Here is a 24591-nt window from a genome sequence, read left to right as displayed (position 1 = left end):
ATCAAAGCTAAAGGAGTATGTATATATAAAATTAAATATTTTTTTTAGTTATGTAGTTTTAATTTTTAATGCTATTTTGTAAAAGACATAAAAGTAAGAAAAAAACCTAAAGATTCTTTGTTATCGTATTTTTGGGCCATTCTGTATCAAACGAAAGTTTTTTATAACTGGATTTAAGGCGCAAAGTCTAATCTATTCATGTTTTTCAGCTCAATTAATCGACATCTGCAGTACATTAAAATTTAATTATTCAAAATAAATATGTCCCCGCGTTAAATAAAGTCAACTAATTAAAGTGCAATGATTCCGATACATGAAACACATGTTTTTCAGCAGAAGTAATTATAATTATAATGAATTTAAATTAATGATTGTTTCAGTGGTCACCGGCTGCACAGACGGCATCGGCAAACAGTACGCGAGAGAGGTAATTAATCACGTTTGTTAATCACTGACTTAATATAAAAGAAATAGACACACAAAGCAGAACAAAAACGTCAAGAAATGTGGATCCCAATGACGTTTCGCACCATTTGCATTGATGATAAAAACGCTTACGTAAATTTTGAGTCAAGATAAATGTTTCGTACAGAAAAGAGCTTAATGTCGTAAGCATTAAGTGTCAAATTTGCAAACATAAGTACCAACACTGTTAAAAAATTTAGTCCGATGGCACTAAACGTAACGTATTTACGTCAAACAACGTCAAACGAGAATAATGAACGAATGGAGTCACTTTGGTACACTTTAATATGTATTACTGTACAGGAAAATATTAAAATTGAAGTAATAAATAAAACAAATTTAATTTAATCGGGAGCTCAAATAAAATTAATTCGTGGTTCAAATTCAAACAAATTAAATTTTTAATTCGTAAGTATACGTCTTTAAATACTAATTTCCTTGAAATAAATTCTACTTATTAAATAACTGTGTATTTAAGATCTACATTTACTCATAGCACGGGTGCACGGGGACATTTAGATACTGATTGGATTTTTTTTATAAAGTCTACCTATACTTTATAAAAAAAAATCCTGTGGTTGTCACTGTGTTCCGACAGGTTTAGCATTTACAGTTAGTCGATATAAGCCCTTATTGGTGGTGTATATGTCGGAAACAGGGAAATGGGCCAAACACACAAGTGCCGTTTTGCCTTGTTTAAAACTGCATCACCCCTATCTCTTGCTATAATTAAATAGCAGTCCACTTTGCACGTCGCATAGGTTTTCTTGGAAATCTTCAATTTAAACATAATATTATTTCTTATGAATTCCATATAAAAATATAAAAAAATATTGACCTCACATCGACTCAATAGAATTTTGTTCCTTGACATCCCTTCTTTGGTACTAACAAATTAATTTATTCAAAACCATAAAATTACCACCAGATTACATAAATTATGTAATGCTATCCAAAGAACTAACCGAAAGAAATACATTCCATCCTTTTTCCTTATTTTATCATTATTATTTTTACATATTTTAACGGCACATTTCGTAATTGTTGACAACTTCACATTTGAGCGTTTCAAACAAGACTAAACGAAAAAGTAATGCATGATCTGTTTTGACATCACTTTTGTGGGGCCATTTTTGGCGGCTGATTGGGTATCCAGTTCTTTATACTATATCAATGTTGTTAATCAATAAATATCACATTTGCATGTGACACTCATCTGTCAGGCAGTCCACAATTCTCAGTGGGCCAGCGTGGGAAATATAGCCACAGAATAGATAAATACTAACTAATTTACACAGAAAATACAGACGCCTTAGTGTAAGGCCTGAGTGGACGCTCGAAACGGAGCGTTCGACGGGGCGTGCAGCGTGGCGTCGGACTCACAAGTAATTTGAGCGGCGTGCACTAAGGCCGCTCCCATACGCTTGCATATGTTTAACATGCACGCCGCACGCCCCGCCCCGCTGCACGCCCAACATAGCGTCCACTCAGGCCTTACACTTATACGTCGGCCACAGAACGCACGCTCCGAGCGTTTCGATCGCCGACCGCCATGCATTAGTACACGAACATAATTTTATAGGTTAAAATTGTAACTAAAGGGGCCCACTGATTAACAGTCCACCGGACGGTATCGGCCTGTCTGTTGTTCAGAACTGTCCATTTTTTGTTCTAACTGACAGGCCGATACCGTCCGGCGGACTGTTAATCAATGGGCCCCTTAAGGCTTAAAACCGGTGTGTGATATTGTCGATTAGATTGTCAATCAGGCATGCTGCATGCTTAACGTAATCGAGCGATAATTATTTAGCAGTTAAGCTAGTTCCGAGCTTCAACTAGTGATTAGTTATTTGTACAACAAGTGATCAATGTTTGATATTTCTTCGAGTGCTTATTTTGAGTCCCGTGCAAGCGAAAGATTCTATAATAGATTCACGAGCGTAGCGAGTGAATCTAATTTAGAATCTTGAGCGTAGTAAGGGACTCAAAAGCGCACGAGATGTAAATAACTTTGATCTCGTGTAGTACACAACATTTTTCACCTCAGCGCAGTGAGAACATATACCTATTAGACAACTTGAAAAATGTAATCCTTCTTCATCACTAATACCTGCACTCATGTTTTCTTAAGATATACAAACAATTAAGTTTAATTACCGCAATGGAACACAAAAACAAAACGTAATAATAAATTCCAGTAAAATAATATAGAAATAACAAACATTAACTGACACTTCAATCGCCAACTTTGACAACAAAAAAAATCTTTGTAAGATACGGTCCGAATTGCGGATACGTACTATTTGTCAACTATGGTAGAAATTCTTAAAAGTAAAATAATTAATTTTGCGTGATGATCTGTGTATTTTTGAGTTCGTTATTTTAATTGTACAATAAAATACCTAAAATATAGTATTTTATCAGGTTTTATGAAATCTTAAACTTTATTTTTATTTATTAATTATTAAGAATTCATACTCGTACGTGGTTTGGAACGATGCGGTCTGAAGTTTTTCGGGGGTCTATTATAAACCGTGAATATACCGTTGAATGTCGTTTTAACTTTTTTTTGTCTGTTTCTTTTTGCTAACAGTGTGAAAGGGACAGAGATAATAGAACCCAAGTATTTCGAACTTTTATTAAACCCCGCATGTTGAAATGACATTTGACAATAAAGGTCACTTGAATGTCATTTTGTCTCACTCAGTGAGCAAAATCGCATTTTGCTCACTGTTTTTAAGAATCAAAGTACCCTTGTTCGAGCTGCTGAGGTGAAAAATATATTGTATTGTTACATGGTTACAATGAAGTCGAGTTCCATTTTGGACGCCGTACCGAGTAGTCGTGCCCAGAGCAAACAAATAAACCTCATAAACGCGCAACGAAACAATAGCACCCATCGCCAGATGGTCGAGCATCGCCGCGCCAACATCTAATAGCCATCTCGCGCTAAAGCTCTCGGGTCGCTTGGTTACTAAATTACAGAATCCCGTGAAAGTGTTTATAGTTACGGTTATCAGTGCACCCCAATTATAAAATATTTACGTGTACAAGTGCGTTAATCTGTATGCGGCCCGTGCCTGCGCAAGCCCACCGTGACGATCGTAGGTGCGATCGCTGCTTCATCAGCGGTCCAACGTCGAGACGCGGCGTCTGTCGTCCCCGCCTACACCACGGCCAAACTTGGTGAGATCGCTCCGAATCTGCTTGCTCATAGGCTAAAGACGCCCATCAGGCCCTAAACCTAAATCCCTACCCTAGGTAGGCAACCTAACTACGACTAAAGCTAGGCCCATAATACTACCCTAATCTACATAATAACTAGACATATTTTGACGGGTCTACTCTTCGACAATCGCTTGTTAATCCTAAAGAGCCTTAAATAAGCGAATAAATAGTATAGGAAGGCACACATATTTACCTTCAACTACCAATTGTTAGTACTCCATAAACGGTATAGTATATAGATCAAATATTGCACATAGTTTTCCCAGCTTTAATTTATACCAGCACCAACAGGCCACTGTTGGCTTAATTCTACCGACTCATATCGTTATAGGTAAGGAAGGCAGATCACTTACCTACCAGTTGATTTCAGTTATATCTAGTTTCATCTACCTAGTCTTTTTTATTAATAACGCCTTATTTTGCCAGCCTTAATTCCAGTACCTCTAGCCTACCACCATCGAGCTAGCTTTGGCCCAAAGCGCGATTATTTAGTAGGAAAGCTGATTTCATAGCCAATTTAGTCCGTTTTTATTATTCACGAATTTAGTTTGGTGCCATTGTTCCACATTTAATAATATTAAATGATATCCCGAAATGGTAGATTATCCTACCTTAACAAGACATCAATCGTATAGGTGCAGAATAATATTATATATGTTGTATTCCAGAGAATCAATTATCATAAAACAAAGTATATCGTAACTACTTACACATAACAGGGACGATATTTGGTATTACCTACCTACTTTACTTACAATAACCCGAAGGCATATTGCTCCCCGGAAAGCCCGAAATATCCACATCTGCTGCTAAAAAAAAGGGATTTCTCTCTGCAACTAGTTGAAACAATACCAACGCAACTTATTTGTAAAAGAGTACACATCTGGCACTATTCATAGTAGTTCTACAAAATACGGTCATTAACAGTAATAATTACGCAAGGCACTACCTACGCAAGGGTTGTTTGCCTGCCATTGTCTCCATTTACAGGACGCCAGCGTGAACATAATAAAACAGACGGCCACAAAATCCGGGTTCCTTAGACAATTCTATTATACTGACAATAACGCCAAGATCCTCACAAACTTCATCAAAGAGTCCCGTATGTAACACGAACGAATAATCTTAAGAGACATGCTAAATAAGTCAGGAACAACGCCGAGGCCCAGTAAGATTCGCGATATACTACACGGCAAAACAATAACCAAAAGGATAAAATGCCTACGAATGTGCTACCTAGGACACATCCTAAGACGGCCAAAACCGCACCTCCTAGAAGTAGCATATATAACTAATAGAGCCAAAAAACTTGAAGTTGGCAGACCACTCTACACTTGAACTCGCTGAAAACTCGCTGACACAGAACATGGAGTATTACACCAGGCATCCATCTGAGTGGATCAACATGGCAGACGACAAAGGCGAATTCATCTAAGCAGCAAGAGAAATATATCAACTGGACGAAACCGACAGCGGATCAGACGAAGAAGAAACAGCACCTCGAATCGACGAGCAAATGCCATCTCATGAGGACATCGACGCTTGATACAAGATACTACGAAGACCGAAACGGAAACGACGAGCAGCATATCACCAACGCTCTCCTTCAACGACATAACCTACCCCACCTATCTTCCAATATTGGCTTGAGGCTGCATAGCCGGCTGATTGTAACTATCCCTCCCCATCCCAGAGCGTGTCACTCCCTTAAAATTTCGTCCCCTGGTATGCCGGCTAGTCCGGAGCGGGCATGTCCCCGGCTGGGTGTGGCGCATTCTTGTCTTGTCTTGTCTTGTCTTGTTACATGGTTACAATGAAGTCCATTAGGAAATTTAATTGAAAACTTTGCCGGATACTACACGCACAAGACTACTAAGATTATTTTAAAATTAGATACATCGTGCCTTAGTCAAAACGCGATAATTCCTTTTATTTTCTGCAGTATATCATAATATTTCCCTGAGGTGGCTGAAATTATGAATCTTTTTACTATTTTTTTATGCAAAAAAATGAGTTACTACTGTAATTAGTAATTAACTACCTATCCCAATCTCTTATACAAGTATTAATATTTCCCTGAGGTGGCTGAAATTATGAAATTTTTCACAATTTTTTATGCAAAAAAATGAGTTACTACTCTAATTACCTGTCCCAATCATAATTAAGTTTTAAGTACTGAAAATTAAAAACGACCCGTGGGAGATCAAATGTCTCGTCTAGACCTGGCTTAATGAGCATGTTAAATTTAACAAATGTGTCTGCAGTCGCTACTCAGATGGATATTATAGTAAAATTATGCGAATCGTACGTGACCCGAGCGAAGCGTCTGATTCCACGAGTTTTTGGGGAAAACTTCTCTAACAATATGATCTTACCTAAAATCAGTGAGTTAATGAGTAAGATCCACTTCTACTATTTTACACCTATACAAAAAAAATGTGTTTTTAAGTAGTAACACTCCATTCGTTATAAATTATTAACTGAAATAAATGTCATATACTAAAGAAAATGTGACCAAGCGTTTTCAGCTCACGGCGCGCGGCGGCGGTGCCCGTCCTAAATTCTCGATAGTATGCAAATTATGCAATCATTCAAATACCTTTTTAAGGTTTTGGTGGTTGTTAAGTGGGCTTGGTACGCTTTTTAGGGTTCCGTACCCAAAGGGTAAAAACGGGACCCTATTACTAAGACTCCGCTGTCCGTCCGTCCGTCCGTCCGTCTGTCACCAGGCTGTATCTCACGAACCGTGATAGCTAGACAGTTGAAATTTTCACAGGTGATGTATTTCTGTTGCCGCTATAACAACAAATACTAAATACAGAATAAAAGAAAGATTTAAGTGGGGCTCCGATACAACAAACGTGATTTTTGACCGAAGTTAAGCAACGTCGGGCGGGGTCAGTACTTGGATGGGTGACCGTTTTTTTGCTTGTTTTGCTCTATTTTTTGTTGATGGTGCGGAACCCTCCGTGCGCGAGTCCGACTCGCACTTGGCCGGTTTTTTCTTTAGTTTATGACATCTATTGAATCTATTTTAGTTTATACTCCTAGGTATTTTGTTGCTAGCAAGGGAGCAAATGTTCGAGCGCTTAGCCTGCTCGGTTCACAAAAGGAAACTCTGAAAGTAGGTAATTTCTTTTAAAAAGTTTCTAGAAGTCCCAGGGCTTAAAATTTCTATTGATATTTATTGACGCAGGTCGAGATATTAATTAATTTCTTAAAACGGTCAGACATCTCAACTTCTCAAATCTGTAAATTGATTTATGATGAGGCTTAAAGCTACTAGCTTTTTAATTTTAGTATTATTAACATAAAAAATTGCTTCATCTACCTTTGATATTTACTGACCACAATAAAGGTTAATTTTTATCTTGGGCTATGAAAATATTGGAATATTTTCCAACTTCAGTTGGCTTTTTAACTAAAAATATCAAATATCAAATATCAAATATCAACATTTATTCAGCAAATAGGCCACAAGGGCACTTTTACACGTCAATATGGAATTTACATACAGCAAAAAAAAAAACACATCAATAATTATAAAATACAACTAAGCCGTAAATATCAAATCAAACTAACATAGAGATGTATAAAGCCTCTAAATGTCGAATTACAGAAAACGCAATAACAATAGTATTGAAAAAAAAAAAAACACAAAGATACAAAAACTATAATCTAAAATTATTTAGAGATGTAAATGTCTCTAAGTGTCATCATAACTAAAAGATTAAAATATATAGTAGTTAATCAAATTATCCTTAGAGATGTATAGGGTCTCCAAGAGTCAAAATCCTGTATACCTAATTAAAACATTCATTAAATTAAAGAAAATGATAGTAAAAATAAAATAGCATACGAGAACCGAATGAGGTGTGTCCATGTAATTATACTCAAAAATAAAGTTACTAAATATAATAGCTCGTGTTAGCTTAAATAGACCAGTCTCCACAAACAGCACCCGTTCACGAGTATGACGCGTATCTCAGCCATCGCCTCTCTCAACCTTCATTCGGGAAAGTGGCGACCCGATCAACAACGCCACCGTAAGCAAAGACTTTTAAGCGAGCATGACATATTCAAGCTGCCGGGCCATATCTATATGTCGCAGTAAGATAGATAAAGCCGTTATATAGTTATAACCCTAGGGATATAATTATATGTCGTAACATAGTTATACGAAAGCGATTCATTACTATCTTACTAGGAATATAACTATAATACGTCTTTAGTTTAGTGATATAGTTATATTACTGGATTCAGTTTAGTGAAATAATTGTAGGTAGGAGTGCGGCGGTGCGGCGGAGGTATAGTTATATCCCTTGGGATATAGTTATATGCCGTATAGTACGTATTATAATCATATTCCTAGTAAGATAGTAATTGTAGGTAGGAGTGCGGCGGAGGTCTAGTTATATCTCTAGGGATATAGTTATATGCCGTATAGTACGTATTATAATCATATTCCTAGTAAGATAGTAATAAGTAATTGTAGCAGTGTAGTGCGGGGGTGCGGCGGTTAAAAAATATTGTGAAATACTGTTCATTTATTCAATAGATTTTATGTATCCTGGATTGGATTTGATGTATCTTAATATTATATTTTCATGCTGCTATTTTTAAGGGTTTATGAATCATTGCGATCGATTCATGAAATTCTCAAAGTGTGTGTATTGAAAGATTACCTCAAAAGACCCGGCCGAGAAAACTTATGTTTTATTGATAATGTAGCAACAGAATATCATGAAATACATGAAATAGATAAATGCAACTTGAAGGCCACTATAAAATTTTATGTTCATCCTAACGTCTCTTTCCTGCATTTCATTGTCGGATCATATTGGCATAAATAGACAAAGGTTTTAGCAGACAAGGCAATGTGGAAATGTAAAGTCAGTCTAAGGACGATACTGGCAGTTAAGCCGGTTTCATATAATATTCATCACTACACACACTACAGTTTTCTAGAAAACTTTACAACATGTTATAGTCAGCTACGTTTAGTACGTTTAAGTCTGCAATTAAATAAGAATATAATCGGCAACCCTAGGTAAGTACACAAAGCGCAATTTTGTTTTTAAAGAGTTTTATGTTTGTTTTGGTATAGGTATAATGGTAGACAGCTTTATACGTCAATAATTACTTATTAATTATATTTGTTATAGTTTAGTTCAAATGCCCCTTCTGACTGGCTGAGTGCAAGATATTCTACACACTGAAACCCCTGTTTTATTTATAGATGATGATAGACTTGTGAAAGAGCCCTTGAGGCCTACTTGCAGAATACATTCAGAATTTTAAGGATATAGTGAAGTTGAGGAGAATATTTCGGGTAGCTGATGACCCCATAACCATGTGCATGGGATGATGGAGGTAGAGGTACATAGCCAGCATGAGTGAGAGAATATTTGAATTAACTGAATGAATAAGTTGTCATGTCTAAAATTACTTCCATCTAGAAATATGATTCCACGCAGATCATAGTATTTTATGCAGTAACATGCAGTAAAACTCTATGGCCCGTTCCATACAATAAAGATGTATGCAAATCTAAACGCGAAGGGAATATTCTATTGAAATATTTCATCCGGCGGAAATAAATGGAACTCACTGGATTTTGTTATATTACTCGGAAGTATTTCATATTCTGCAGCTTATTGGCTTTTAGAAAATTCGGTTCACTATTTGCAAACGTGCATTGGCAGCGGCTAAGGCTAAATCAATAATTGCTGCAAGGAATACATTTTCCGACTGCAGAAAAATCATCTAAACTAAAAGGAAGGGAAGAGTTAATCATTGTAGCAGTCTATATGTAGGTATACATATTAATTTTGTATGTAGGAATATGTGTTTGCATTCTTACGAGGGCTGGTCTGAAAGTCGTTAGTGGCTCCACATGCGATTATGAGTATTATGAGCTTGGAGGATATAACCAAACGGAGACGCCTTTTCTGTAATTTTCTGTATACATAACGTAAAGCCTAGCCAACAGTCAAGGAGATCAGTTCTTGAGAATCCATGTGTGCTATAATTTTATAAACAGAAAAAAAAAATGTTTCACTGTAGTGTAGCGATGAATCTACTTGAACAATTCGGGGTTACTTTCAACTAACTTCCAAAAGGAAAAAGATTCTAAACAAAAGAAATATATTTTACTTACAGTTGGAAGACTTGAAAGTATTTAAACATTTAATTTAAGTATTTGTTTTAATTATATTCTTCTGTTGAAACATAAGCGAAACCAATACGGACTTCTTACAACTAAGCGCAAAGATTCGGTAGGTATACATCCACCAAATGAAGATGAATATATTATATTTGGAACTATTACAATATTTCCGCTCCATATCCTAAAATCTCGACATAACAGTCAACATAATGCTTTCATAATCACACATGTCATTATTTCTTGTGATATGACTTTACAGTATATTTACATTATTAATAGGCAATTTAGTATGCAAACTAGACATCCAGGATTAATGCCATGGTATGGTTATTAATGTTGGTGGATTGTGCGTTAGATCAGACGAAATACAATTTGCCTTGTTTATAGGTATTGAGAGCCATAATGCTTATTTATTATGCATATAAATATGGAAAAAGTGGTCTCTAACCAGCGAATTAATATAGATTTTAACGAACAAACAAATCGTTTGAAACACTTATCAAACCATAGTTCTTTAGGCTCCTCGTAATAAAATCTCTGTTAAAGTTGGTTAATGATATAGATGTCTCCTCTTCATAAACATTTTACGATTTACTCCCATGTTTATTGTAGATACGGTGGAAAGTTTAACCTTTCTCTTTCTAATGTAGTAAATGAATTTATATAAGGTGTGTTTTACGTGATTCACTTTTATTGTGGCATTACCATTGTCTTAACTAAAGCCAGACATTTTTTGTGGGGTCAAATACCTAAGTCTTTATATTCTTAGAAAAAAAGACTGGAAAACTATACTGAAATAAACTAATACAGAGCGTTTTGTTTTCAGTTGGCTGCCCGCGGTTGTGATATTGTTCTAGTCAGTCGATCTATCGACAAGCTGAGGGCGACTGCTGAAGAATTAGGTGAGTAAACAAGACATATAATTTGGTATTAGCTTGTGTAGATGAGACACAAATTTTATTACTACAAGATTACAGGAGAGGACCGGGTCAAATTAGGGTATTTTCAATTTGATTACTATCGAACGAATTACTATAGTTCGGAACTTGAACTAGGAAATTCGAATCGAAATAACAAATTAGCCAGACAGTAACCTTGTCTTGAGTTTTGTTCGTCATATGCGCGCTGGATTCGTAGGTCATATTTTTTATTTTAACCCTGGGACCAACCGCGAACTAGCAACAATTTTCTCATTTATTTTCCCTGATGAGACTTAGATTTTCCAATGGAATGAGAAAAATGTAGATCTAACTATAAATAAACTCCTTTCTGCCGAGATTTTCCCTAGTGACTGCGCATACAGTATGAGGTTCTTCAAAAAAGGAGTGTACAGGATTTTAAAGGGTTGGCAATGCAACATCCCTGCGCATCGCATGTAAAACCCCCTAGTATTACAGGTGTCCATCGACTACCGTGACCGCTTACCAGGAGGCGTATGCTTGTTTGCAACCGACATGGTATTAATGAAACTGGAACTGATCCAGCGGCCTATACCTATTGAGCAATAGGCAGTTTTAAACCCCATTCTGTATTCGCCAAACAGGGGCGGGCCGTAGCGGGGGCGTTCCTGCCGTAAGTCATTTTTACGCGGCCACGCCGGCATCTGTCGTACATTTTTCATACCCATCTCCATTCGGCCGTTGTTGGTTTCAACTTATGGAACAGCCCCTTGTTTAATGGAAAGATAAAGGCCAAATCGTTTGAATTTATTACCAATATTTAGAGATGGGACTGATATTCGTAAAGCCTGTTAGGCTTGAGATATTTTATTTATTTATTTGTTCGTATCACTATTTCTAATTAATGCTAAATTATGATTTGAACCAGCGTTTAAAGACACAGTGTGCAGTAACAGCCCAAAAAGACCGGGGTCCGTGCTAGGGCTAATTACAAACATGACATGAGCGTTATTTTGTCACGGCAATATCACATCAATACTATATTCTTAAAACTTGCAGCTCATTAAGATATATTTTTGATTAACTTCACAAATGACTTACATATCTCTGTTCACGTTTCCCCTTTTATTTATCCAGAGAAAGACTACAAGGTGTCAACAAAGGTGATCCAAGCGGACTTCTGCGAGGGCGATGAGATATACACGAACATCGCTAAGGAGATCACGGATCTGGAAATCGGCACCCTGGTGAACAATGTCGGCATTTCCTACTCGTATCCTGAGTACTTCTTGGACGTGCCTGATTGGTGAGTTATCTTTCCCTTTTGTTCACCAAGAGAAAAACTACGAAGGTCATCCAAGCAGACGTCTGCGAGGGCGATGAGATATACACGAACATTGCGAGGGAGTTCATGGATCTGAAATCGGCACGCTGGTCAACAATGTCGGCATTTCCTAGTTTCCTACTCGTACCCCTAGTAGGTACTTTCTGGACGTGTCTGATTGGTGGTGACTTATCTTTAATGTTAATTATTATCTTTGATGTAAAATGGCTTGAAGTGCAATGTTCGTAATCTGGTTTTATCAGTGGTTATTTAGTGTTAAACGATTTATTTAGATAAAGTCTGTGAGCACGTTTAAGTACGTACACTGCGTTGTCAATACAGGATAAATTTAGGTACGTGACGACTTTAGTCACACAAACTGTATAAAACATCCCCCAAATTTCCGTTCAAAACCCGTTCCAATTCATGTTTTCAAATCTTCCGCTAATATCCCGCCGTCTGTTGAAATTGAACGCAGCAAACCGCACCTTTCGTTCAGAAACGATTTCCAAAGGGAAGCAGGTGTTCGGGTATTGCCACCGTATGAAATAAGTGCCGTTCAATTGAAATATTATTCCAACTATCGTCGCTTTATCGAGGGATTATTGTGACGCCGGCGCTTCACGGTATTTGATTTCCGAACGTGAATTCGCTGTTTAAATTTGACTAAAGTGTTTATTTGCATGTGTTTTATTGTTTGGTGAAGTTAACGCGATTGCAAACTATGGATTTACGTGGATCCGTAGAAGATGTGAAATGGACAATGTTGCGTAGATTTGACACTGGCGACAAAAGCAAAGTTTAATTGACACAAATGCTTCTGCAAATACAAATTAATACAAAATAGATTGAAGCCCACTACTTACAAACCACAACAGAGAAAAGATCTTATCTAGAATAAAAAAAAGTAAACTCGCTTCGCTCGGGACCAATAACTTCCCTCGCACAATATGTATTATTTTATGCTTATTGTTGTATAACGCGCTGGCAAGCTCGTGCAATGAAGACGTTAATCTTAATGACATTAGCACATTGAAGAAAAACCCGTGTTATTACATAATACCACCATTAGCTTATGCATCAATCATTATTCAAAACACGAAAAACATATTGCATAAATAATTTCTTGATGACATAAAAACCATAAAGTTCGCCCGTTGAAGAAATGAGTAAAAGTAGGCTGAGCAAATAGAAACTTCTGCCTTCGGAGCTTTAAGTAACATTTCTAGCTACAAAATATGGTTCTTTCTGTAGGTACCTATTTAATTTACCTATTACTTATTGCAATTTTCACTAATACATACATTAAAAGTACCACACATACAACTCACGTTACCTATTCATTAATCTGCAAAAAGTAATTGCTAAGGATCTTTTATCAAAGCCATTTTCAACAATTTTACAATATCAGCACTAAGACAGCAGACTAAGTCGTTATTGACAGTAACAACCTGACAACCAATCACGACTTGGAAAACAGTGTAAATGTCAGTCAGCTATAAAATAACTTAAATTCATTATTTTTTGTATTTTGAAAGATAAGGTCAAAGTGGGGACAACCGTCTACAGATGTAGTGCATAATTGTGTTCCATCGTATTTTATCGAACACGCTTGTATTTGACATGCTTCTTCAGTCAATGTCAGTGCTTTTTGTACCGAGACTGACTGAAATAGCAAGACGCGTTCGTACGTTTCCGTGAAAATATGGTGGAAAAAGATATGACATGACACGATTCAAGGTTGTATCAAAATAAGATAAAAACTTTATCAAATAAAACAAAAGCAAACCCAGTAAAATATATCCTTATAATGTCCTCCGCGATGGTATCTACCTGAATTTTGATCTCATTCTGCCTCAACTGTCACTTAACCTAAATCCACTTTGTTACATCATTCCCCTCTCTCCAGTCACAATACTCACTTCCCTGAATTAATATAATCACTACGACATTACCGCTCATTAGTCGCAAATATATTGACTTGACTTGCTTAATGATCCTCATAGTGACATTCTATTAGACTACCGAGTACGAGCGAAAAGGATTCGGATGAACATATCCTGCAGGGCTAAGATGGCCGGCTCTTTATCATTTGTCACCATAGCTGTCACGTTCTAACAAATATGTAATGCGAAACTGACGCATAGCCTGACAGGTGATAAAAATGCGACCATGATAGCTGGTGAGTTTTAACGGGTGTAATTTGGCTTGACGTTTTAAAAGTGCGAGGACAAGTGAAACTTACCGTAAGTCGATGTCGATAAAATTATGACGTTAGACAATCTGTTAGACTATTTCAGTTTTCTGACTCTAATTATATTAAATCGAAGCCTGATTTCTTTCAAAAATTCAATTATTTAATGGTTCAGATTCCTAAGTTCAGCTACTTTTTTAGTAGACTAAAATTTAGTCTTGTATATTGCTGTTGAGTGAGCTTTCAATACACATTTCAATTTAGAATTTGGTTTTAGCTGTAGGTATCTTCAAAACAAAGTCATATCGTCAGTACGATTTTCACCTTATTCATATTTTATTGATATAGCTATTAAACGCTGATTTCGGATTTTAAAAAAGCGGCCAAGTGCGAGTCGGACTCGCCCATGAAGGGTTCCGTATTCAGGCGATTTATGACGTATTAAAAAAAACTACTTACTAGATCTCGTTCAAACCAATTTTCGGTGGAAGTTTACATGGTAATGTACATCATATATTTTTTTTTAGTTTTATCATTCTGTTATTTTAGAAGTTACAGGGGGGGGGGGGGGGACACATTTTACCACTTTGGAAGATCTCGCGCAAACTATTCAGTTTAGAAAAAAATTATATTAGAAACCTCAATATCATTTTTGAAGACCTATCCATAGATACCCCACACGTATGGGTTTGATGAAAAAAAAATTTTGAGTTTCAGTTCTAAACATGGGGAACCCCAAAAATTTATTGTTTTTTTTTCTATTTTTGTGTGAAAATCTTAATGCGGTTCACAGAATACATCTACTTACCAAGTTTCAACAGTATAGTTCTTATAGTTTCGGAGAAAAGTGACTGTGACATACGGACGGACAGACGGACAGACAGACAGACATGACGAATCTATAAGGGTTCCGTTTTTTGCCATTTGGCTACGGAATCCTAAAAAGGACACACTTGCAAATCTATTGAGCGCAATCTCGTATACATCAGTCAAATCTTTTTAACTCAATGAGACTGAGGCAACCAACTCTACGATTCAGTGGCAGAGGTGTCGACCTCTTGCGCGTGTAATCAGAATACCCAACTTACTCGTATACTATATACTACTAAAACGACCAAAACCACACCAGTTTTTATGGCTTTTACGTCGTTCTTGAATGCCAAGACACTATGAGGCTTTCACACTAACTGCCTGACTATTATGTTAAGTCCTAGACAAAGATGTCTTATACGGAGACGTGTGTGTGAGAGCGAGCCAGAATATTTGAAAGCGGGAAGTTAGAAGACAGGCTTAGGCATTAATATAGCGGTAACTAATTGTGGAACTTTAAGCTTTAGCGTTTGATGGTATATTACTAGGTATATAGGTAGTAATATGTATATGTTCAGTTGTCTAGCAGTCAATTGAGTCAATAGGAAAATGAAAATTAGGGAAAAACTATATTTTTTTCATAGGGTTTTTATTTTTTATAACAGTTTCTTATTGACTGCTGTTATATTGCACACTACTGTCATTATACGCCTAATGCACATTAGATACCTAATACTAGCCCCAATATTCTATGGATATTCAATTAGACGGCATTCTCTATCGACTTCACTTTTTTCTGTCTTTAACTATTTGGTCCAAATTGGACTCGCAGTCAAATAATAATCAAATTTGTTTTGGATTTGAACTCACTTAACAGCAGACTTACAAAAGCCTTGTAAATGACATCTAAAACATTTTATATCGAGACGGATCCAGACTAGACTAAAGCGCTCATCAACTATTCAAAATATCCAAATAGAATCAATACCTACCTATTCTTTCGAGTAACGAATCAGATGTTGATGTTTGAAACAAATGTAACTAGAAATACGAAATCCCTTACAAATTACTATTGAAGTATGGAAAACGAATGGCAATTGTAGAAAATCTATTATGCTGATTTATTATGAATGCGTACCTAATTCTAATGAACGAATATGTATGAATCGATGAAACATTAAATTTATCACAGCCAGTACATTGCCTTTTTCGAGGAGACTGTGGAAATGAAATTAATGCCTGCTGTCCAAGTGAAGTTCATAAAGTAAGTAAAGTAAATAAGTAAAGATTGCTATTTTTTAAATATTCATAATGTTATGCTTACCCAGGTACATGCTCTTGTATTTATAAATGTTGCTATGACTTTTTCATGTCACTGTAAATAGGTAGTGTAAATGTGGTATTGATTTGTGAAAGAGTCCTTGAGGTAGGCCTCAAGTAGTAAAGTAAGCAAGAGGCTTTGTTGTAAACATTTTTGAATTTCGAATTTTTACAAACGTCTATAAATAATATGTTTGGAATTAAGTACTGACTTTTCTAAATTGGACGTAATTTTGCAAAGGGCACCCATCCTCTAAAATAGGTCATTTAAATGAATGACGTTTATTTTTGACAGAAAGTTCAAGTTCTATTGGCACATTTTTGTGAATTCGATGCTTTCCCTAAATGACGTCCAATTCAGAATACGAGATTAAGTAAATGATTAAAACATCGCTCTCCTTTGGCGAGTCATTATACTGTCAAAATGTTTTTACTGTATTATCGGTTACAATTGTTACAAATGATTCCGTCATTAGAGACAAACGATCATTTGGACTAGTGATGGGTAGGACATCAATTTAAAATGAGTTTGTATGAGTACCTCATTTTCTAAAATGAGGTGTTACAATGTCTTACTTCAAATGAGGTGAGGTACTAGCATATTTTCAACATCGACTATTCCATTAATTCCAGCAGCGACAATTTTTTATGGAAGGTTTATGTATAATTTGTTAACCCGTGCGAAGCCGGGGCGGGTCGCTAGTTATTATATAGAAGTGACTAACTTACCACCTCAGATTAAAGTGATGCGCGCGAGTAAATGAGTAAAATGAATAGAGGAGTGAAGTAAGACATTTTTGCGGTACGAAGTACTGCGACAAATTAACAAAATGAGTGGTACAAATGAGGTGCCTCACGAGTGAGCGACTCAACACTAATTTGGACAGACGGTATCAATCAGGTACTCTTAATTATTTCCCATCAATCGTGTAACTGAAAACGCAATGGCGACATTTGTTTAGCGAACTACCAATTTCGTAGTGATTAAGCTGTCAAATACACGTTTTAATTTCAAATGTCTTGGAGACCGAGCTTTGCTCGGAAAACATATAAAAACTCAAACATGCGCGTTTTCCCAGAGATAAGACCTAGATCGATTTTTCGCCTCCGAAAACCCCCATATAGCAAATTTCAGCGAAATGGTTAGAGCCGTTTCCGAGATCCTCGAAATATATAAATATACAAGAATTGGCCGTTTAAAGCAGCGGTTTTCAATCTTTTTTTTTTTGACGGAACCTTTTTGGAAAGCGAAATACTTGATGGAACCCTACAGTATGGTGGCGGCATAGTAAAATTTTTCGAGGCGACTAAAGCATAGTGTTCTAATTTCTTGCGGAACCCCTGCAGGGGTGTTGCGGAACCCTAGGGTTCCGCGGAACACACTTAGAGTATGGCTGGTTTAAAGGTATAAAATTCGGATGTGGTTTTATGTTTAATGTCAATACACACACACAGTACACACACAATGTACAGTCGCCATCAGATATATCGGAGCGGCTAAGACCCGCACAAATATCTGAACTCCTATTTTCAGGGCGTTAGAGTTCGCGTTCAGATATTGTGAACACCTTGGCCGCTCCGATATATCTGATGGCGACTGTACTGTCGTCTGTGTACGTGTTGTCTCTCACAACAGAAGCTGTAACGTACATTATTTACAATTTACCACACTAAATCTATTGGACTGATGTAACTTTAATTCGTACTTACTCTACCGTACGCATTTTGATAAGATATTTTTTTTTTTTCAAAAATAGGTATTCATATGTAGCCGAATAAAGATCCATACCTATTTTATTACAACTCACAACTGAACCCGCGGGCTGAGTGGATCCTTACCAGTAAGCAGTAGTCAACTGAACCAGCGGGCCGAGTTATCCGATTAGTGTGGGTCGAGTCACCTACGAAAAAAAACGAAGTGGGCAACTGAACCTGCGGGCTCAGTGCTCTGCGGGCCCAGTTAACCACCAAGTGACAAATACTTACTCATACCTTAATTTCAGGGAGAATATGATGTCCAACCTCATCAAAGCCAACGTAGCCTCGGTGACCAAAGTCACCGGTCTCGTTCTGCCCGGCATGGTGAAACGGGGCAAGGGTGTCGTCATCAACATCGGGTCCGCCTCCTCCATCATTCCCAGCCCGTTGCTGACAGTTTACGCGGCGTCTAAGGTGAGAATAGTATGTTGGTGATCAGAGTTACCGTCTCTTATATCGGTAACAACTATGACCAAGCTCCCTAGTACAGTTAAAAGCGGTTAGTTAGGGTCTCCTTCTCGTCTATGTCCAACCTTATCAAGGCCAACGTAGCCTCGGTGACCAAAGTCACCGGTCTCGTTCTGCCCGGCATGGTGAAACGGGGCAAGGGCGTCGTCATCAACAGTGATCGGGGATTTCTATGCCACTTGGGGAGAATGACCTCAATCATTATGCTAGTATGGATATGCCGCGGGATTCTGGGATTCGTGTGCGATATAGGAGAGTGTTTTGGCATGTTACTGTTAATCAATTAATCATGCATTGCATATATTATTAATATTAATAATTGAAAATTTGAAATTGAAAAATTGAAAACTTAATAATTCTTTGAATAATATTTTTTCTTTAAATCATAACCAACACTGTTTTTTTACAGTCCTTTATTTTATAAACGAATTAACAACACCGAAATAGCGTTTACTTTTCGAACAGTTTTGTTCCTATCGCGGGCCAAATGGCGTATCCATATTACCATTTCGACTTGATATCCCCCGGTGTGGCATAGAAATCCCCGATCACTGGTCATCAACATCGGGTCCGCCTCCTCCATCATTCCCAGCTCGTTGCTGACAGTTTACGCGGCGTCGAAGGTGAGAATAGTATGTTGGTGACCAGAGTTACCGTCTTTTATGTCGGTAACAACTGTGACCAAGCTCCCTAGTACAGTAAAAAGCGGTTAGTTAGGGTCTCCTTCTCGTCTTTAATACCCACCCCTTTGCTGAGTGGCTAGTTTATCCTCTGGGTTGGAAGATCAGAGGCATTCGTAAAAACTAGTGCCTACGCCATTTCTTGGGATTAGTTGTCAAGCGGACCCCAAGCTCCCATGAGCCGTGGCAAAAATGCCGGGACAACGCGAGAAAGATGATTAAATTTGTAAAGTTTTATTTTCACTCACGAAAGCATTGAACATTTAAATTATGCTTTGCTTCTGCTTGTTGCGAATTTCTATAAACTTCCTCGGTACTGATTTAAACTTTCACGATTTTTACACATTATTAAATTGTACAACGGGACTTAATCGCGTATCTAAGTTTTAAGATTTACCTCCGACGTTTCGAGAACGGCGTTGTCCCCGTGGTCTCGGAGAAGACTGGCTTAAGTTGACATCAGCATCTTCTAACCGCGCGAGTTTTTCGAACTACCCGCACTTGGTCTTGTTTATCCGCTTGAACGTTTTGCGCACTAGGGATGCGCTTGGGATGGGATGGGAGGTAAATCTTAAAACTTAGATACGCGATTAAGTCCCGTTGTACAATTTAATAACTTCCTCGGTGTTCAACAAAGATAGTTTTTTGAATGAAGTATTCATAACTTCCTACAAATCCCTTCCGTAACGTACTAGTGCCTGATGCCCTAAATAGGGTTTATCGATAACCTTTCCTATCTTATCGTCCACGAGCATCTATACAAAATATACACCTCACTATAAAAAAAATAGTAATATATAGTAGATGCAAACTAAACTGACGGTCAGAGTCGTAAAACTTCTCATTCACGCTCGCGTGGTCGAAGATAGGGTGAGAGAGATAGAGATATGACCCCGGTCGTCAATTTGGTTTGCGTCTACTATAATCATAAAATTTCCTTCCAGGCTTACGTGGACAAATTCACCGAGGGCCTCGACATGGAGTACAGGAAAAAGGGCATTATCTCCCAATGCGTAATGCCCGGTTTCGTGTGCACGAACATGTCCGGGATCCGCAGGAGCACCTTCTTCGCGCCTACCGCTAAGACTTTTGTGAAGTCCGCCTTGAGTCTAGTTGGCACTGTATCTAGAACGACCGGGTACCTGCCCCATGCTATATTCACGAATGTGCTTAACTTCATCAATGAAGTTAGCGGGAACTTCGGCGTGTGGCTGGTCACCAGGTCCATGGAGAATAGCCGCGCTCGGGCACTGAAAAAGTACAAAAAGCAATAATTTTTGCTTTTTTGGGAGCATGCTAATGTTTCTCTTTCTTTATCTCGTGATGCAGCCAGACTAATTTTATCTTTATACTTATAAACAATTCTTCGTCCAGTCACTAAATAGTTCGTTTGTAAGCACTATCATAATTTTAAAATGTTAACGTATCTGCTTGTATATGCTTTCTTCCCTACTACTAATTTATTTTACTCAACTAAGTTTGCAATGTCTATTTAAATAGGTCATTGGAAGGTCACCTTTTATATCTTAATACATATTATTAAGATAAGTTGCAATGGCGGGAAGACCTACGAATAGTGATGGGTAGGACATAAATTTAAAATGAGTTTGTATGAGTACCTCATTTTCTAAAATGAGGTGTTACAATGTCTTACTTCAAATGAGGTGAGGTACTAGCATATTTTCAGCGTCGACTATTCCATTAATTCCAACGGCGACAAAAATATTTAATGTATATACATATTTATGTATTCATCACTTCCTTTATAAATAAATAAATAGTAACATTTAATTGAAGTGCAATTCTGGAGGTTAAGAATAGAACTTTTAGGAGAAAGATAATTTTAGAATCAAGTAAAATAAATAGTGAAGTAAGACATTTTTGCGGTACGAAGTACTGCGACAAATTAACAAAATGAGTGGTACAAATGAGGTGCCTCACGAGTGAGCGACTCAACACTACCTACGAATCCAAAGGCACACCAAAGTAAAAAAAAATATTGAATTCGAAGGACGCCCCGCCAATAAGGAGTAAAATTAGAACGAAACGATACCTTTAACAGTAAAAACACTACATTATAAGCAAATTAGCATTTTTGAAGTGAACACTTCTTTAGCGGCGCTGTACACTTTTTGTGATAGGGAAAAAGTGTTAAACTCGTAACAGGTGTGACGTGACCGTAAGACGTAAGACGGACACGTGACCTGATCGAAAAACTGTTATGTACTTCAATGTCATTGAGTTTTTCTTTATGGATTTAAATGCCATCTAGTGAGTTTCGCTCTAACTGGTATGTATATAACTCGAGAACTAACAGTGATGGGCTAAGGGGTTTCAAGTAATGCGACGAAATATGGCTAGATGGCGTTAACCTCAATTATTCATAGTGCTGCAGACATTTTGGAATAGTGATTGAGTTTTCACTTCTGCCGGCACTCCCTGAGTGCAACCCGTTGTTTTTTTTTTCTTGCTGCATCACACTTCCTTCTTCACATTCGCATGCCATTCTTTATGCCTTACACCAAAGACATTGCAAACGCATTAGTCAACTTCGAACCTTTTAAAATGTGATTTAGTAATAATAGTATAGGTACAAATATGTTACCCGGAGCGCAGTAATATTTGCATTTAAGAATTTGCTTTTTTATTTGAACTCAAAACCGATTAAGGTAGGGTAATTCTGAATATCTTGGATATGTCAAAGTCAATTTATTCTGATTATTTAGAATGTTATTCTGAAGTATTCGGAATTTCCCAAACACTCCTTACGTCGAGCCGTAACTTAACACTTTCATTGTTCATATATAAATGTCGTAAGATGCGAGTATGTTGCTGTTTCAAATGGGCTTTAAACGGGTTCATACTTGAGAAAAGCTACCCTTCTCTTTCAAACTGTATTTACTTGCTACTGGTGTTATTTAAACCAAAACATTAGCATTTCAAAGGAGAAAATAACTTGACAGCTTTGAATAATATCATAATCTGGCGCCTAGATTTAGTATAAAGTAAGCGTAATATGTAGGTACCTAATAGAACGAGATAGAAATATCGTCAGATGTCGCCGCTTTACCATGTTTTACCTGCTGAAAAACATGCTCTTTTAATTTTCAAAATAACTTAATCTAAACCCTCACGACTTAGTGTAAAAATGTGAAATTGTGGACAGTGAAAGTGTTAAAAAGTGTTTGAAGTAATAATTAATTTAGTTGTTATAGGATAAAAATGTCTTAGTAAAAAGGGATTGTAATACATGATATGTATCACAGTTTGGTGTACTAATAAAATGCTTGATATTAACTCTAGTTTTATTAACTGGGTGTTGGACCTAATGGGACAGGTATACCTAATTGTACATTAAATAGCCATCCTGCATTAATAATTTAATTAACATTTCAAAACTAGAATATGGGACATTTATCCTTCTATCAGGATCAGAAGAACTCGTGATCAGAAACCTGAAATAAAGGTGTACCGTACAACGGGGTGAGTAGGTTTCGCGGGGAGAGGTGGGTTATGAATGGGGAGAGAAGGTTTGAGAGGGGGGTGAGAAGGAATTTTAAGGCTACTGCTACAAAAAGAATGTATTCCAATTTAAAATGGAGCTATAGTAATACGCATAATAAAAAAAATCGATCCAACAATAAAACCCCTCTCACCCCAAATACGAGGCACTGCGGGGTGAGGTGGGTTTTCCTCTTTATCGTCAAAGTTATGAAATGGAACTACCCAAAATAAAATAAAAACTAAAATACAAACGTCCGGAACACTTATTATATACACCATTCAGTTTTCATATGTAAAAATAAAATGTTATTGAGGTTTGAATTTCAGTTTTGACCCTACTCACCCCATTTTACGGTAGTGTACAACTTTCAATAAAATGGCCCTTATATTATAATACAATAAAGCACACAACAATACAGTCAAGTGTAAAAATATGGGTGTAGACAATTTTCTCAAACATATGTCCCATACTTTTTAATTCACTGACATAAGAGCTATGCATAGTATGCATGGGTCATATTTTTGAGATGATCTGTGCACCCATACTTTTGGGCGTTTACTAAAATAAATATTGAAAACCCGATTCTCACAGATCCAGGTGTTTTTGGGTTCTTTCAACTCAGAATCACTAGCATATTCAATCCTGACGATAAAAAAATGTCCCAAAAATTTGTATGAAAATTGTACATTCCACTACGTCACGTCCATACAAGTGAAAAATTTTCTCATAATAAAACGTGACGTAATGGAATGGACATTTTAGGATATCTTTTTTTAATGGCGGGATGGAGAATGCTGTCGATTCTGAGTAGAATGAGCCCAAGAACGTCCAGATTTGAAAGGTTTTCGATATTTATTTTAGAAAACGCCCTTTTACACTTGACTGTACAAACAAAACCATACATACTACATATTCATATCACTACCATAACTAACTCATTACTCATTATTTTTTCAGGAAAGGGAAACTGGAAGCCTGATTTTTCGCGTTTTTATTGCAAATATATTTATAAGATATTAGGTATTTAAAGTTAAGAGATTGGTTGGTTGACTGTTATTTTTTGTTATATTTTTTTGTTAGTTGAATAGCCATAAATATGTTCAAGTTTTTAAATGTTTAGAATTCTGAACTTTTTCGTGTTGTATAAGGTACTTTCGTATTTAATTACACAATCAAACGTACAAATATATAAACATTATAAATATAGACATTTTTTATACAACGTGTGATACACGCAACTGAAAAACTACGATTACCTAGGTACAGTCAGCAGCAGATGTTGCTAAGCGCGCGGGCGAGGTGTTCAAAATTACCTTGACGCGCTCTTATTCTCTTGACAATAAAGTCGCGTCAAGATCATTTTGAACACCTCGCCCGCTTAGCAACTATTGCTGCTGACTGTACCTACATTGATACCAGCATCTGCCCATAAAAATATTGGTATAATTATATTAGAAGATTAAATGAAATGAAAATATTTATTTTCAGGCAACTATTGGCCTACATATTATAAGCATACATATTATACAACATATCTTAAAAACTAAAACACACACTATGGCTGCAATGCATTTCGCAACCCCGCTGTGGGGCTATTCATAAATTACGTCATTTCAAATTGGGGGGAGGGGGGTCTGGACATCGGATGATGGTAGCATGACGTAGGAGGAAACGGGGTCATTCGAAGCATGATTTTTGGATGATTTTAAGGTGGGAGGGGGGGGGGGGTCAAAAATCGTCAAAAATAGATGACGTAATTTATGAACAGCCC

At 37.0% G+C, this 24591-nt stretch overlaps 1 protein-coding gene across 1 annotated transcript in view; it reads left to right on the top strand.

Annotated features, from left to right (window-relative positions):
* The window catches only part of LOC134656922 (very-long-chain 3-oxoacyl-CoA reductase-B), a 45155-nt gene extending 21236 nt beyond the window's left edge, over positions 1 to 23919 (top strand). Inside the window, exons 2-7 of the mRNA XM_063512474.1 lie at positions 381 to 427; positions 10689 to 10764; positions 11899 to 12067; positions 18413 to 18581; positions 20260 to 20573; positions 23778 to 23919. Coding sequence (XP_063368544.1) covers positions 381 to 427; positions 10689 to 10764; positions 11899 to 12067; positions 18413 to 18581; positions 20260 to 20573; positions 23778 to 23799 — 797 coding nt within the window. The 3' untranslated portion in view covers positions 23800 to 23919. The remainder of the gene's footprint in view (positions 1 to 380; positions 428 to 10688; positions 10765 to 11898; positions 12068 to 18412; positions 18582 to 20259; positions 20574 to 23777) is intronic.
* Positions 23920 to 24591: the final 672 nt, after the last annotated feature.

This window comes from Cydia amplana, chromosome 19 (genome assembly GCF_948474715.1).
Source record: "Cydia amplana chromosome 19, ilCydAmpl1.1, whole genome shotgun sequence".
Taxonomy (NCBI): Eukaryota; Metazoa; Arthropoda; class Insecta; order Lepidoptera; family Tortricidae; genus Cydia; species Cydia amplana.
This window is presented reverse-complemented; position numbering and strand designations above follow the sequence as displayed.